The sequence below is a fragment of the Silene latifolia genome, chromosome 10 (assembly GCF_048544455.1).
Source record: "Silene latifolia isolate original U9 population chromosome 10, ASM4854445v1, whole genome shotgun sequence".
In the NCBI taxonomy this organism is placed as follows: domain Eukaryota; kingdom Viridiplantae; phylum Streptophyta; class Magnoliopsida; order Caryophyllales; family Caryophyllaceae; genus Silene; species Silene latifolia.
Window position 1 is genome coordinate 160,450,017 of NC_133535.1, and position 12,943 is coordinate 160,462,959.

At 34.0% G+C, this 12,943-nt stretch overlaps 2 protein-coding genes and 1 long non-coding RNA gene across 3 annotated transcripts; all 3 read right to left on the reverse strand.

The window, feature by feature from the left end:
* Nucleotides 1–1,269: 1,269 nt before the first annotated feature.
* Nucleotides 1,270–4,794, reverse strand: LOC141606716 (uncharacterized). Its single transcript, XR_012526791.1, has 5 exons — nucleotides 4,453–4,794; nucleotides 4,093–4,162; nucleotides 2,826–3,125; nucleotides 2,416–2,548; nucleotides 1,270–1,598 (listed from the first exon to the last, which is right to left on the reverse strand). It is a non-coding gene; the product is annotated as an uncharacterized LOC141606716 (long non-coding RNA).
* A 2,085-nt stretch (nucleotides 4,795–6,879) lies between these two features.
* LOC141608783 (CASP-like protein 1F2) lies at nucleotides 6,880–7,473 on the reverse strand. Its single transcript, XM_074428126.1, has one exon. The coding sequence runs from the start codon at nucleotides 7,471–7,473 to the stop codon at nucleotides 6,880–6,882; it is 594 nt and encodes a 197-aa protein (XP_074284227.1).
* A 2,695-nt stretch (nucleotides 7,474–10,168) lies between these two features.
* On the reverse strand, nucleotides 10,169–10,642 carry LOC141608784 (CASP-like protein 1F2). Its single transcript, XM_074428127.1, has one exon. It carries the CDS (start codon nucleotides 10,640–10,642, stop codon nucleotides 10,169–10,171), a length of 474 nt encoding a protein of 157 aa, XP_074284228.1.
* Between the last annotated feature and the right edge of the window lie 2,301 nt (nucleotides 10,643–12,943).

Genomic DNA, 12,943 nt, shown 5'->3' on the forward strand with positions numbered 1-12,943 from the left:
TTGCGTGACCGCTTTATCTGACCCGAGGAACTTTCTATGTGATTTCCGGAGAATTTTATTCCAGGACCCCGGAATCCCGAAAAACCGTGTATTATACACTTCAATTTCAGCCGTTCGGAAGATCGTACCGGAACCTGTTTCTTTTTCTCCCTGTTTTTCAATCACGCGTCCGAGCTCATTTCAGGAATCAACCTGTTCTATTTCAGGAATCAACCTGTTCTATTTCAGCCTCAAATAACGAGCTTTCAACTTTTTCTAGTAACGTCATCGTCGACATCTTAAATAGGTTATTATACGTAGCTAGGGTTTTTCCTAGAGGGGTTGGTTCTTATTCTTATGTTTGTTTTATATTGAATTGAATGGGTGATTAATATGAATACATGAATAGGGTATTTATAGTAAATGTAATTATTCCTATTTTTATCTGAATTAGCAAGGAATTTGTTGAGTTTATCGATGCGGTACTTAAGAGGGGGAGGGGGTGAATTAAGTACCCTTTTTAAAATTAAAGTGAAATTAAGGTGAATAACTTGTTCACGTTCGATAATAACACAGTATACAGACAAAATGAACAGTCGCGGAAATTGTTCAAACAATCAGAGTTGTAATATACTCTGATAACTGAGCGCGTGAATCAAAAAGGAAAAATAAAACGAGAAATGAAAATAAGCAAAACGAAAAGGAGGCAAGAGACACGAGATTTTTTAACCTGGTTCAACCTATTCTCTAAAGGTCTACGTCCACCTCTCTCTTATTAATCACTACTACAAGAACCCTTTACTACATCGGAGTTTTAGGGTCATGGACATGGGATAGTGCTCCGATGTAGAGTTCGGTCATGTCCTTATGGTAGTAATGCACATCGGATTTACAACCGATGTCCATTTTTGGATGGACATCGGATTTCTTATATATCCCATGTCCATTATTGTTGATACACATCAGATTTTACTCATAATCCCATGTCCTTTACTTGGATGGACATCGGATTTCTTATATATCCCATGTCCATTATTATTGATACACATCAGATTTTACTCATAATCCCATGTCCTTTACAATCTTGTACATCAGTTACTTTCCAAATCCGATGTCCTTTAGTACCCATACACATCAGAGTTTTTCCAAAACTTCATGTGTTTTAGAAACGGTTTACATCCAATTTCTGCTTTGAACCGATGTCCATTATTTTGTCAATTTTTTAAAAAAAAAATTGGAAATGGTACTTCTAATGCAAATGAACTGTTAATCCAAAACAGAGGCCATTCATAAATGGCAAACCATATTCCATTCATAGATGGCTTACCCAAATTGGAGGCCATTCAACCAAACATATCAAATTCATACCAAATTTTGACAAACGTTGTTCGTCATACATTGTTTGAATTCAAGCAGCTAATTTAAACAATCCAACAAAGGTTTCGTAATACGTTTCTTACGACAACAAAACATGGCCTTCAAGATCCCGAGACAAACAGAGTTTTCAGAATCAAACTAATAGATTACTACTACAACTAGGCATTCGAAAAATAGTTCGCCCACAAGTCCCGAACTTCATCGATTTCATCTTGTGAATATGCCATTTTGTCTTGAAAAACCTGAAAATCATGCACATGACGACGTCTTATATAATACCACAAATACTAAAACAAATTGAAGCTCAATAATGGGATTTTATGGTAGTAAAACTTGGCAAGGCGACAACAAGCGTGCCATCATAGGCTATCATAGTTACTTGTTGATCGGCAAGGGGGTAAACATTACTTGAAAACATTATACAAGAGTTTTAAAATTTCGGGTAATCGACCTCATCGATAGCTTTCGCCGGTCCGAACGAGTCACAATTTCCAGCATGTACCTCATTATGTAGTACCCGTTCTCGTATCACCTTCTTGACGAGCACACTAAAACAAAGATGTCGGCAAATTAAAGCAACCATTTTTTGCTATTTAAACGTAATAAAACAAGTAGACATCTGATATAGTAATGAACTTACATTAATTTTCAGCCATTGCGGTGTTTGAGAACTCTTTCTTGCCCCCACCGTTGTAGCCGTACACTCGTATAGCTCTATATAAGGTTTCCAATAAATAATTGTCAGCGAATATAGTTCGAAATGGACATTCAGCGAACATTGTGCATGCATAATAACTATCAAGTTCAACTTACGTATTAATGTAGGTTCTTAACTTTGAAGGCACTGAATTTCCCGTTGAATCAAACCAAAGTACTTGATTACGATCAACAACGTCAAATACAAGGAGCATCCAATGATCCCTGTGAATAATTTGTAATTTATTACATAATAATCAATAACTTGTCCATAACATTTGCTTATGATTTAATCACTAACTGGAGCTATGCTAAGTTCTAAATAAATCAAAATAATCAAACCAGAACTCAGGGTGACTTTACCTTTATGTCTTGCCAAATCAAATCTTTAATTCCCTCAGTTACTTTAAGCCAATACTCATATGTGATCTTAATATGATTGCGAGTGATATCACATATATCTTCAGCAAAATCTACCATTTATTCTCCAATTGGCCTACCCATTCCATCAAATTAAGAAAAATAGTTAGTTTATACCAAATATGAAAGTTGTAGTAGGAGTTAGGACTATGGGTCCTTCATTATCTTTCCAAGCAAATAAGCCAAATGAAATTTCAAGCATTCATATAATTCAGATGCAAATTAAGGGGTTAATGAACATTATAACATTCTGATTATTCATTACTACATGCCTGACTTTAGGAGCTAATATATGGAGTTATTCTCACTAGTTGCTATCATTCTTATATGGATAAAGAGCTTGAAATGCTAACCTTAATTGAGAGTTAGAATCATGGACAGGTCAGCTATATATCTTGAGTTATAACCACTGCAAGAGGACTGCTCAGAAGAATGCTCTACAACACCATTCTGACCCGAACTTGCTCAACTCTATATCTCTCAATCCAGGCTCTGTCCTTGCATAATTCCAAGTGGAGGGAGTGACGATGGCGAACGAGAAGACTACAAATAAATGGCAAATCATACAATGAGGGGTGTTTAGCCCAGGTAGGGTGCAGGCGGTTTTGTGCAACCGAGAGAAGCAGATGTAGGTAAATAAAGAGAAAGAAAAGCTAAGGTTTGGGCAAAGAGACGATATTAATAATCATCCTATTCATAAACAAAGTAATACTTTCAAAAAAACAATGCCAATATTCAAAGAAAAGCTCTTACAAAAAGAAAACCGCCACAAGTATTTATTTTCCATAACTAGACTTGTGAAAGTATCTTAAAGAACCCCAACTTATATTCTATAAGCAGAGGACCACTTTGACATCACTAAGCTAACATATTAATCAATTAGAAAATTAAAAGAGATGTACAAGCCAATAACAATGCCAATATTCAAATAAAAGCTAAGGTTTGGGCAAAGAGACGATATTAATAATCATCCTATTCATAAACAAAGTAATACTTTCAAAAAAATGAAACTCAAGAAATTTGTCTAATGTGGGCATGTGTAGAGTGTAGACATTGGTACATGAAAATGACGGTCATGATCCAACATAGGCTCACCTATACTCCATACAAAAACACAAAACCGCACATCAGTCTCATAAACGGTGCACTATTGACTTCTAACATAAAAGACCACACATCGGTCTATATGTTCTGAAATATAAAACTTCATTAGTCACTAATAGCATCTATGTTCCGAAATATAATTAAACCAACAAACAAGTTGACCATGAAATACAAATTCGCCATCTCACTTCACCATTCACTAATAGCCTATTATCATAAAATATCTTAATTTGAAATAACAGTCATGGTTGTGAGGAAATTAACCAACAGTGAAGTGAAAGCAGTCGTCTTCATCTGACGCTACTTAGTAATGTACCTTAAACACTGCTACATAACTATTTCTCTGAGTTATATATCTTCTTTAAGAACATAAGCACAAGTTATTTACCAGTTAAGTTGTCTTAATCTGCTAAGTAAACGTATTTTAATCACACACATCTATAGAGTATACCAAATCCCAGCTACACCAATACCACAAAGCACTAACTTAAATTTGAAAGCACATAAGTTGGATACCTATACGAAAAATTCATTAAACCTGAACCTAAGATTGAGGTGCGAATCTGGGCTGAACAAGAACAAATCCCTGCCAATGAATGAAAACCGTTTGAATTTGCATAAAAACGCCTAATAGATCTTAATTGAAACTGAAAGAAATCTAACCCTAAATAATCAAATTCGCTGCACATAAGTTAAAATTAATCCAACAAACAAGTTCACCATGGGGAAATCAACCATCAAACCTAATCTAATCAAAATTATCAAAACCTAACCCTAAATAATCATCATCTGTCAAAACTCTAACTCAATTAGTCAAAATAGTAACTCATTATGTAATTCATTGAAAGATTCAAAGCTTTGGAATTATAAAAATACCTGCGTTTAAAGACATGGGACGGGAAAGAGCTGAGATGCAGGATGGGAAAGAGTTGAGCGAGAAAGGAGAGAGAAACAATAGATGATAGCAGGTCGAAGCGTCATCGGCTTTGGGAGTGCAGGTGAAAGCCTTGTCGCCGTTGGGAGTGAAGGTCGTCGCCGTTGGAGAGCAAGTCGGCTGTATTGGGAGGTTTTGTGAAATGAAGGATGTGAAATTCAGAATGAATGTGTGTTCGAGACAGTCACAAATAAAAAACAAAGGTTTTCGATCTCAATGAAAATAACGGTCTCAAAAACGCTTATTTCTTGTAGTGGTTTGGGAGTGAAAGTGAGGGAGAGGATTTGGGGAAGAATGTAGGTAGTCGAGATTATAAGTGATGGCGGTGAGGTAAATATTTTTGCCGCTTATAATTTTCACTTTAGATGCACATCGGTTAAATGCAATGTTCCATGTCCATGACTTTTATATAGACATGGGTTTTATTAAATATCACATGTCCTTTAAAATCAGAAATAATGGACATGTGTTTTTTAACGCAACCGATGTACATATAATTATATGCACATCAGGTTTTTGCAAACAACCGATGTGCATGTTATGTACATCGGTTTTCCAGATAATCCGATGTCCATCGACTGATGTCCATAACGTGTTTTGTAGTAGTGAATATTCACTTTATAACCAAACCCGATTACAAAGTAAATCCCCACGATCAACCCCGATCGTGTGACTCGGGTTCAACCCCGTACCCCAAAAGCACTCTCTCACAAAAGGAAAATTACAACACACTTTGTCTCCTTATATGGTTCAATAATTTAGAATATGAATATAAGAACTTAAGCACACGAGAATGGTTCACAGGACACGAAAGATATTTTGCAAATAAATTTTAGAACAATACACGTGAAAAGTAATTTGCAAAAGCTGCTGATGTAATATATGAAGGTGCTGTTTGGCCTAGTTTATGTGAAATAACTTTTACTTTCTCGAATGAGTTTTTTCATAAACTACTTTTTGAAAAAGTTGTAGTTGTTTGGCCAAACTTTTGTAAAAGTAGTTTCTTAACAAATTGATGTGTTTGGCCTACTACTACTTTTTAGTTTTTTTTTTTAGTTTCCATAATCCTAAGAGTTTTTGGGAGAAGTAGAAGCATAAGCATTAATTTGGTGCTTCTGTTTCTAGTAGCTTTTTATTAACTTCTGACTTTTCAAAAGTAGTTTTTTATCTCCCTAAATTATAGGGTTTGGCCCTGCTTCTATTTTACAATTAGAAAAGCACTTAGAAAGTTTGGCCAAACACCCCCGAAGCTCTCAATTTTTTGGTGACACCAAAGAATGATCAGCTGGAAAATTATATAAAAGAGTAGTTTGGTAACAAATCCTATATTTTTGGTAAAGAGATAAAGCAAATAATATCTTTTAGAATAAAATATTCCATAAAATAATTTGACTTATTTTGCAAGATAAATATTCCAACTAATTTCAAAAGATATTTTTTTTGTCAAAACAACCAGAAGGTTCTTAAAAATATCTTAGCCAAATTTTGTTCAGAAATTATTTTATCCGAAATTCTTCTTTGCCAAATAAAACCAATCACGTGTTCTTCATTCTGTTTGTGAACCATTCAGAACTGAACAGTTTGTGGGACTGTTCAGAACATAACGGGTGAGCTTACGAACTACATTCTTACAATATTGCTAGACAAAGACGAACACATAAGCTGTTACATTATAGCATGATTAATGCGACTATTGAGTAGGGAAAGAAGCTTCCATCCTCTTTGATTAATTAAGACATATTTGTCAAAATGGTGTCCACGTAAGCTTCTTTCCCTACTCAATAGTCACATTAATCTTAATAGTCACATTAATCAAAGAGGATGGAAGTTGTTACATTATAGCATGATTAATGTGACAATCCTCTTTGATTGATGCAGTCCAGACAACTTCATCCGCTTTCACTATCAACATATCGTTCATTTTAATCATTTATTTATCGTTTTTATTCGTTATGAGGAGTATTTTAATTAATGATACGCTAATCAGGTGAATCAGAAGGAGAGAGTAATATTCTATATTGGTATATGACGATAATGTTTTGGTTGTTGACTTGTTGTGCCTCCATGTTCAACCCTATTTCACTATTTTAGCATGATTAATGTGACTTGTGAGTATGTCATATATATTCTTTGAACATAATATTTTTATGAAAAGGTTGAGAGATATAGTGTGATTGAATAAAATAAATACATTAAACAATACCTATGCTTATATTTATTAATAAAATTATACCGAGCAATGCATCTCCCTAGTTCTGTAACTTATTTATAACATAAAATAACAATTGAACAAACAAATTAATAACGTCTAGACATTATCTCGCTAGTTTATGTACTTCCTCTGTCCCAATTATTTGTTCTAAAACCGATCATACACAATAAGCTCCCTCTCGATCTTGCTCTTGCGTTAGGGAAGGCTTCATAAGCACGTAAGAAGATATAACCGTAAGAGCAAATAAACACAAGACCGCGACATATGAAAACGCGACTGAAACCCCAAGATATATGCACAAGTCTCCAGCATTATTACAAAACTTATTCCAAAACGTTTCCGGTTGTCCATAAACTCCAACATAAACAATCGACGATGCTGCTCCACAAGCGGATATCAAAACCGTCATCGCAATTAAATCATGCAAAAATAAGTAGTACCAATGTTTACGGCTAAGGTCTTTCTTGCGCGCGGCATAATACATAGGGACATGTAGTGAAATCGTATATAGAGCGCATACGGCCACGTCTACACCTAGAAGAAACTTAAACGCTGAAGAGTAATAATAACGAGCATTCGTCGTCCTTATAACCCCGGAATCCGAGACTGGCGTATCGCTGCCAAGCAACGTTACGATTGAATTGACGGTGAAGCAAATGACTAGGACTCGAAGCCAAAATTGCGTTTGTATGAACCAATTAGGAACTGGTTCGTCGTTTTCGGATCTTTCAACTTTTTCTACTAACGACATCGTCGACATCTTAAATAGGTTATTATAATACGTTGCTAGGGTTTCTTATGTTTGTTTTGTATTGAATACATGTATAGGGTATTTATAGTAAAAGTAATTATTCCTATTTTTACCTGAATTAGCAAGGAATTACAGTCCTATTTAAAATCAAATTACCCACTCTTAGTAATATTATTATAATTAATTACTTTCCTATTAAGAAACCCCGGTTATCAAAGTTGAACTCACTTGTCCCACTTTTATGTTTCATCTTGTGTTTCATTATCTTAATATCTTGACACATCACGCATAAGATAATAGAAATGGTAAGAATATATATTAAAGGGCTTATTATGTGTCAAAGAAGTGATAGGACACAAGATGAGACACGAAATGGGACATGGGATCTGCATTATGTCACACTAGCCCATTATCATTATCATTATATGTGATGTTTTTGTCGCGATTTTTTGAAAAATGTTAGAATTATGGTATGAATAAGATAAATTGTTAAACAAAAACTAAATAAGTTTATATAGTATAGCATAAAAGTAGTAAAGAGTACCAAAATTTCAATCCCTAGTAAATTATATGGAACAATAAGTTTATAAATCTTCCTAATTCTTAGCGTATCTACAAGATAAAACAACAATTGAACACACAAATTAAATAATGTCTAGACATGACATAATCTCGCTAGTTCACTCCCTCGTTCCAATCATTTGTTTTAAATAAGCGGTGCATGTATGAGAACGCGACTGAAATCCCAAAATCGGTGCAAAAATTTTCGACATTATTGCAAATCTTAGTCCAAAAGGTTCTTGGCTGTCGATGAATTCCAACATAACCAATTGACGATGATGCACAAGCGGATACAAACCGTCATCGAACACAAATCTTGAAAAAACAAGTTGTACCAATCTGCGCGATTAAATTGTTCCTTGTAGAGGAAATAAACCGCGGCAAATAGTGAGAATAAAACTAGAGCACATACGGCCACGTCTACACCGATAAATAACTTCAACATAAAAGAGTAATAATAATAACGAACATCGATTCTCAATCTCAAAACCTCGTAAAGCAAGGCCGAAGTCCGGCTAGTAGCGAGTATTGCTACTATTGAAGCGATAGTGCATAAAATTGCTAGGATTCGGAACATAGCTTGATGAACCGTGAACCAACGAGGAGGTGGTTCGTTGTTTTCGCAACTTTGAAATTCTTCTATGTCCATCTTCGATAAGTAATCGTATTGAGATGTAATAATTCTTAAGTTTATATTGTATTGACGGTTAATGTGATTATATGGAATGAATGTATATATATATATAGTTTATTAATAGTAGAGGAAATTAAGAATAATCATACTTTTTTCCTGAATTTGGAAAAATTTAATTGCCTAAATCTAATATTGTTACTTTCCTAATATCTTTACATATCTAGAAATTAAATATTGTTTATCTCAAAAAAAAAAAAAAAAAATTAAATATTTGTTGTTCAAACACACAAATTCACAAGAAATTATTGGGTACACCGGGAGTACCATGTCATCGTACACCCTACCCAATGAGAATAAGAATTGACTAAATTCTCCATAAATAAAAGAACACAATCTTACTAAAATAAAAATTAAGGCATCTCATTGGTTAGGGTGTACGATATTCTTGTACACCCGGTGGACCTTAGAATTTTTCAATTCACAATGTTTGAGTAGAATTATGATCACTTCTTTAGTATATTCAAGGGTCTTAGCATGTTTGACCAATCAATATGCTAATTTTAGTTTTTGGTAAATAGCATATTTGGGTCAATATGTTGTTTTACAACATGCTGTTTACCCCAGCATATTCATGGTTAGCATATTGTAAAATAGGAAAGTTTTTCATTTTACAAAGAAAACTAATATAAAATCTACTAATCTTAATCTTCCAATTACCAAATACTCAAATTAATTCTGCTTGTTGTAATATGTTAGAAACTTCTGATAAAATCTGTCATTTATAATCTGCTTTTGCTGAAGTTAATCCGCTCTTTACCAAACACTAAAATTAGCATATTTTTAGTTAGATTTGTAAATTATTTGGCGTGTTATTGGGTAAGTCGATAAACTAATAAGTAATGAGTAGGATATTGCGTAATTAGAATGATAAAGAGACGATTTAATAAATGATAAAGAGACGATTTAATAAATTAACCATGAAAGTAAGTCAGGAAAGACAATAAATAAGGTCAGGATATAGACTAATCTATAAAGTTAGAATTTTAAGTAGGGTATAACATAGAAAACCAAAAACATGATCGTATGAATACAGTCTTATGAGATGAAATTGCTTCACGCTATACAAGTCTTTTTTGAAATTTTTTTTTTTTAACATCATTCCAATCGGTTGCTATGTATTAATATTCCTACTCTTACGACTTTTAGTTTAAGTTCCGACGTTATCAACATGAATATTGCAATATCAATATCATTATATGTAATATTTTTACGTGATTTACGAAAAACTGTTAGAAATATGGTATGAATAAGATAAAAATTCGTTAAACTTGCAAAGATTATAACAAAATTTCAATCGTTAGTAATATTTTTCTAATTCTTAGCTTATTTATAAGATAAAATAACAATTGATAAAACAAATAACGTCAAGACTCAAGACATAACATATAATCTCGCTAGTTCGTATACTCCCTTTATCCTAACCATTTATTTTAAAACCGATCAAGCCATGCAAAGCACACGCTCCCGCTCCTGCACCTGCTCCGGCTTTAGGGAAGGCTTCATAAGCATATAAGAAGATACAATGATAAGAGCAAAGAGACACAAGAACGCGGCATACGAGAATCCGACTGAAATCCCAACATATGTACAAAACTTTCCGGCATTATTACAAATCTTAATCCAAAACGTTTCCGGTTGTCCATAAACTCCAACATAACCAATCGACGATGCAGCTCCACAAGCGGATATCAAAACCGTCATCAAAATCAAATCGTGCAAAAACAAGTAATACCAATATGCACGGTTAGATTGTTTCTTGTAAAGGACGTAAAGAGCAACAAGTAGCGATAATAAAACTAGAGCGCATACAGCCGCGTCTACACCTAAAAGAAACTTAAACGCCGAAGAGTAATAATAACGAGCTTTTATCTTCATAACCCCGTAAAGCGAGACTGAAGTTCCGCTTGTAACCATCGCTATAATTGAAGCGATGGTGCATAAAATTGCTAGGACTCGAAGTGCGACTTGAGTAACCATGAACCAACGAGGAAGTGGTTCGTTTTCGCATCTAGTTTTAACTGCTAGGCACTGCATCTTGGGCTTGGAGGGATCTAATTCTTAATTCTTAAGTTTGTAAATTGTATTGAATTAATGGATCATAGATGAATACATATAATTACATGTGTAGCGTATTTATAGCAAAATTAATAATCCTATTTTTTCCGGAATTAGGAAATATATACATACAATCCTATCTAATATCGAAAAATTTACCCAATTCTTAACGCTTAAGCTGTCTCACAATATATCAAACACCATATTCTAACATAACATGTACACTATGTACCAAAAAAAAACATGTACACTACCAAAAAAAAAAAACACGTTTTGTAACAGATTATTAATTAACACTAAGGTCTGTTTGGTAAAACGGTAAAACTAATTGAAAAAGTAGCTAAAATCTGAAACGGTAACTGAAAACTGAAAAACTACCTAAAATCTCAAAAGGTAACCGATAAGGTATCTGAAATTATAAACCTGGCAAAACGGGTCAACGAGTCGGGTTCAGGTCGGGCCAGTTCGTGCCTGGTCATTTCGGATCTCTCATTGATTTCGAGTTAATTCGGATCGGGACGAGTCATTTCCGATTTCGGGTGTGTTTCGGGTTTGCTGGTCAGGTCTGTTTCGGGTCAAGCGGGACGGGTTGTTACGGGTCGGGTCATTTTCGGGTCAATGAATAATAGAAAAATAGCTATTTCAAGTCTTTTCGGTTTAATTAGAGTTATATTTTGTCAGGTCATTTTCGGGTTTAGTGGTTTTGAATTGGGTCATTTTCGGGTAGGGTCAGTTACAGCTCAAGAAAGCTGGGGTCATGTTCGGGTCGAGTCAATTCGGGTTTTCGAGTCACATTCGGGTGATGTAGTTTGGGTCACTTCGGGTCTCGGTTGAGTCTTTTCGAGCCGGGTTGCTTTTGTCATGTCTAGCTGAAAATTAGGGGTTGATAAGGTAAATTATTATATAAATTTTTTTTTGACAAATTAACTGAAAAGGTAACTGATTTGGTGAAAATACGTAAAATGATATGATAATTATTTAATAGTATAGATTTAAGGGGTAAAGAAAGAAAATCAAATCAAATCAGGTACCTGATTTGGTCAAAGTAGCTTATTTGACCAAAAATTCCAGGTACCTTATTTTTATGTAAGCGTTTGGCAAGTAGCTTATTTGACCAAACAAGCTACCTGAAATACAATGTTACCTAAAGTAGCATTTGAGATTTCAGGTACCTGATTTGATTTTAATTTTCTTTTTTGCCTTTAAATCTATACTATTAAATCATTATCATATCCTTTTACGCCATTTCATCAAAATCAGTTACATTTTCCGTTAGTTTGGCAAACATTTTTTTTATATAATCAGCTACTTTATTAGTTCCTAATTTTCAGCTACTTTATCAGTTACCTTTTCAGGTTTCAATTAGCTTTTCAGTTTTCAACTACCTTTTTTCAGGTTTTAGCTACCTTTTCAGTTAATTTTACCAAACAGAGCCAGGTAGCATTTTATTTCAGGTAGTTTATTTGGTTAAATAAGCTACTTGCCAAACACTTACACAAAAATTAAGGTACCTGAAATTTTGGTTCAGTAAGCTACTTGTCAAACACTTACAAAAAAAATAAAGTACCTGAAATTTTGGTCAAATAAGCTATTTTGACCAAATCAGGTACCTGGAATGCATTGTCAAAGCTCTGTTTGGTAAAACTAGCTGAAAAGTTACCTGAAAACTGAAAAGCTGATTGAAACCTGAACAGGTAACTGATAAGGTAGCTGAAAATTAGGAGCTGATAAAGTAACTGATTATATAAAAAAATGTTTGGCAAATTAATGGAAACGGTAGCTTATTATGGTGAAATGACCTAAGAAAATATATTAATTATTTAATATTATAGATTGAAAGGGGTACAAAAGGAATATTCATTACAATCAGGCACTTGAAATCTGAAATGCTACCCTATTAGCATTTCATTTCAGACAACTTATTTGAGCAAATAAGCTACTTGCCAAACACCTGCAAAAATATAAGTTACCTGAAATTTTGGTCAAATAAGCGACTTTAACCAAATAAAATAGCTGAAATATACTGCCAAACACAACCTACATTTCCTAAGAGACCGTCTCTCACAAATTAATCACCCTCGTCACAAATTCCCTTTGCCAAAATTTGTCGCCAAAAAATGGACTTTTGCAAAGGATTGGAGGGCAACGGACAAGGGTGGT

Bases quoted from the DNA above. Each gene is read 5' to 3' on its own strand.
- LOC141608783 (XM_074428126.1), bottom strand. From the start codon at position 7,473: ATGTCGTTAGTAGAAAAAGTTGAAAGATCCGAAAACGACGAACCAGTT.
- LOC141608784 (XM_074428127.1), bottom strand. From the start codon at position 10,642: ATGGTTACAAGCGGAACTTCAGTCTCGCTTTACGGGGTTATGAAGATA.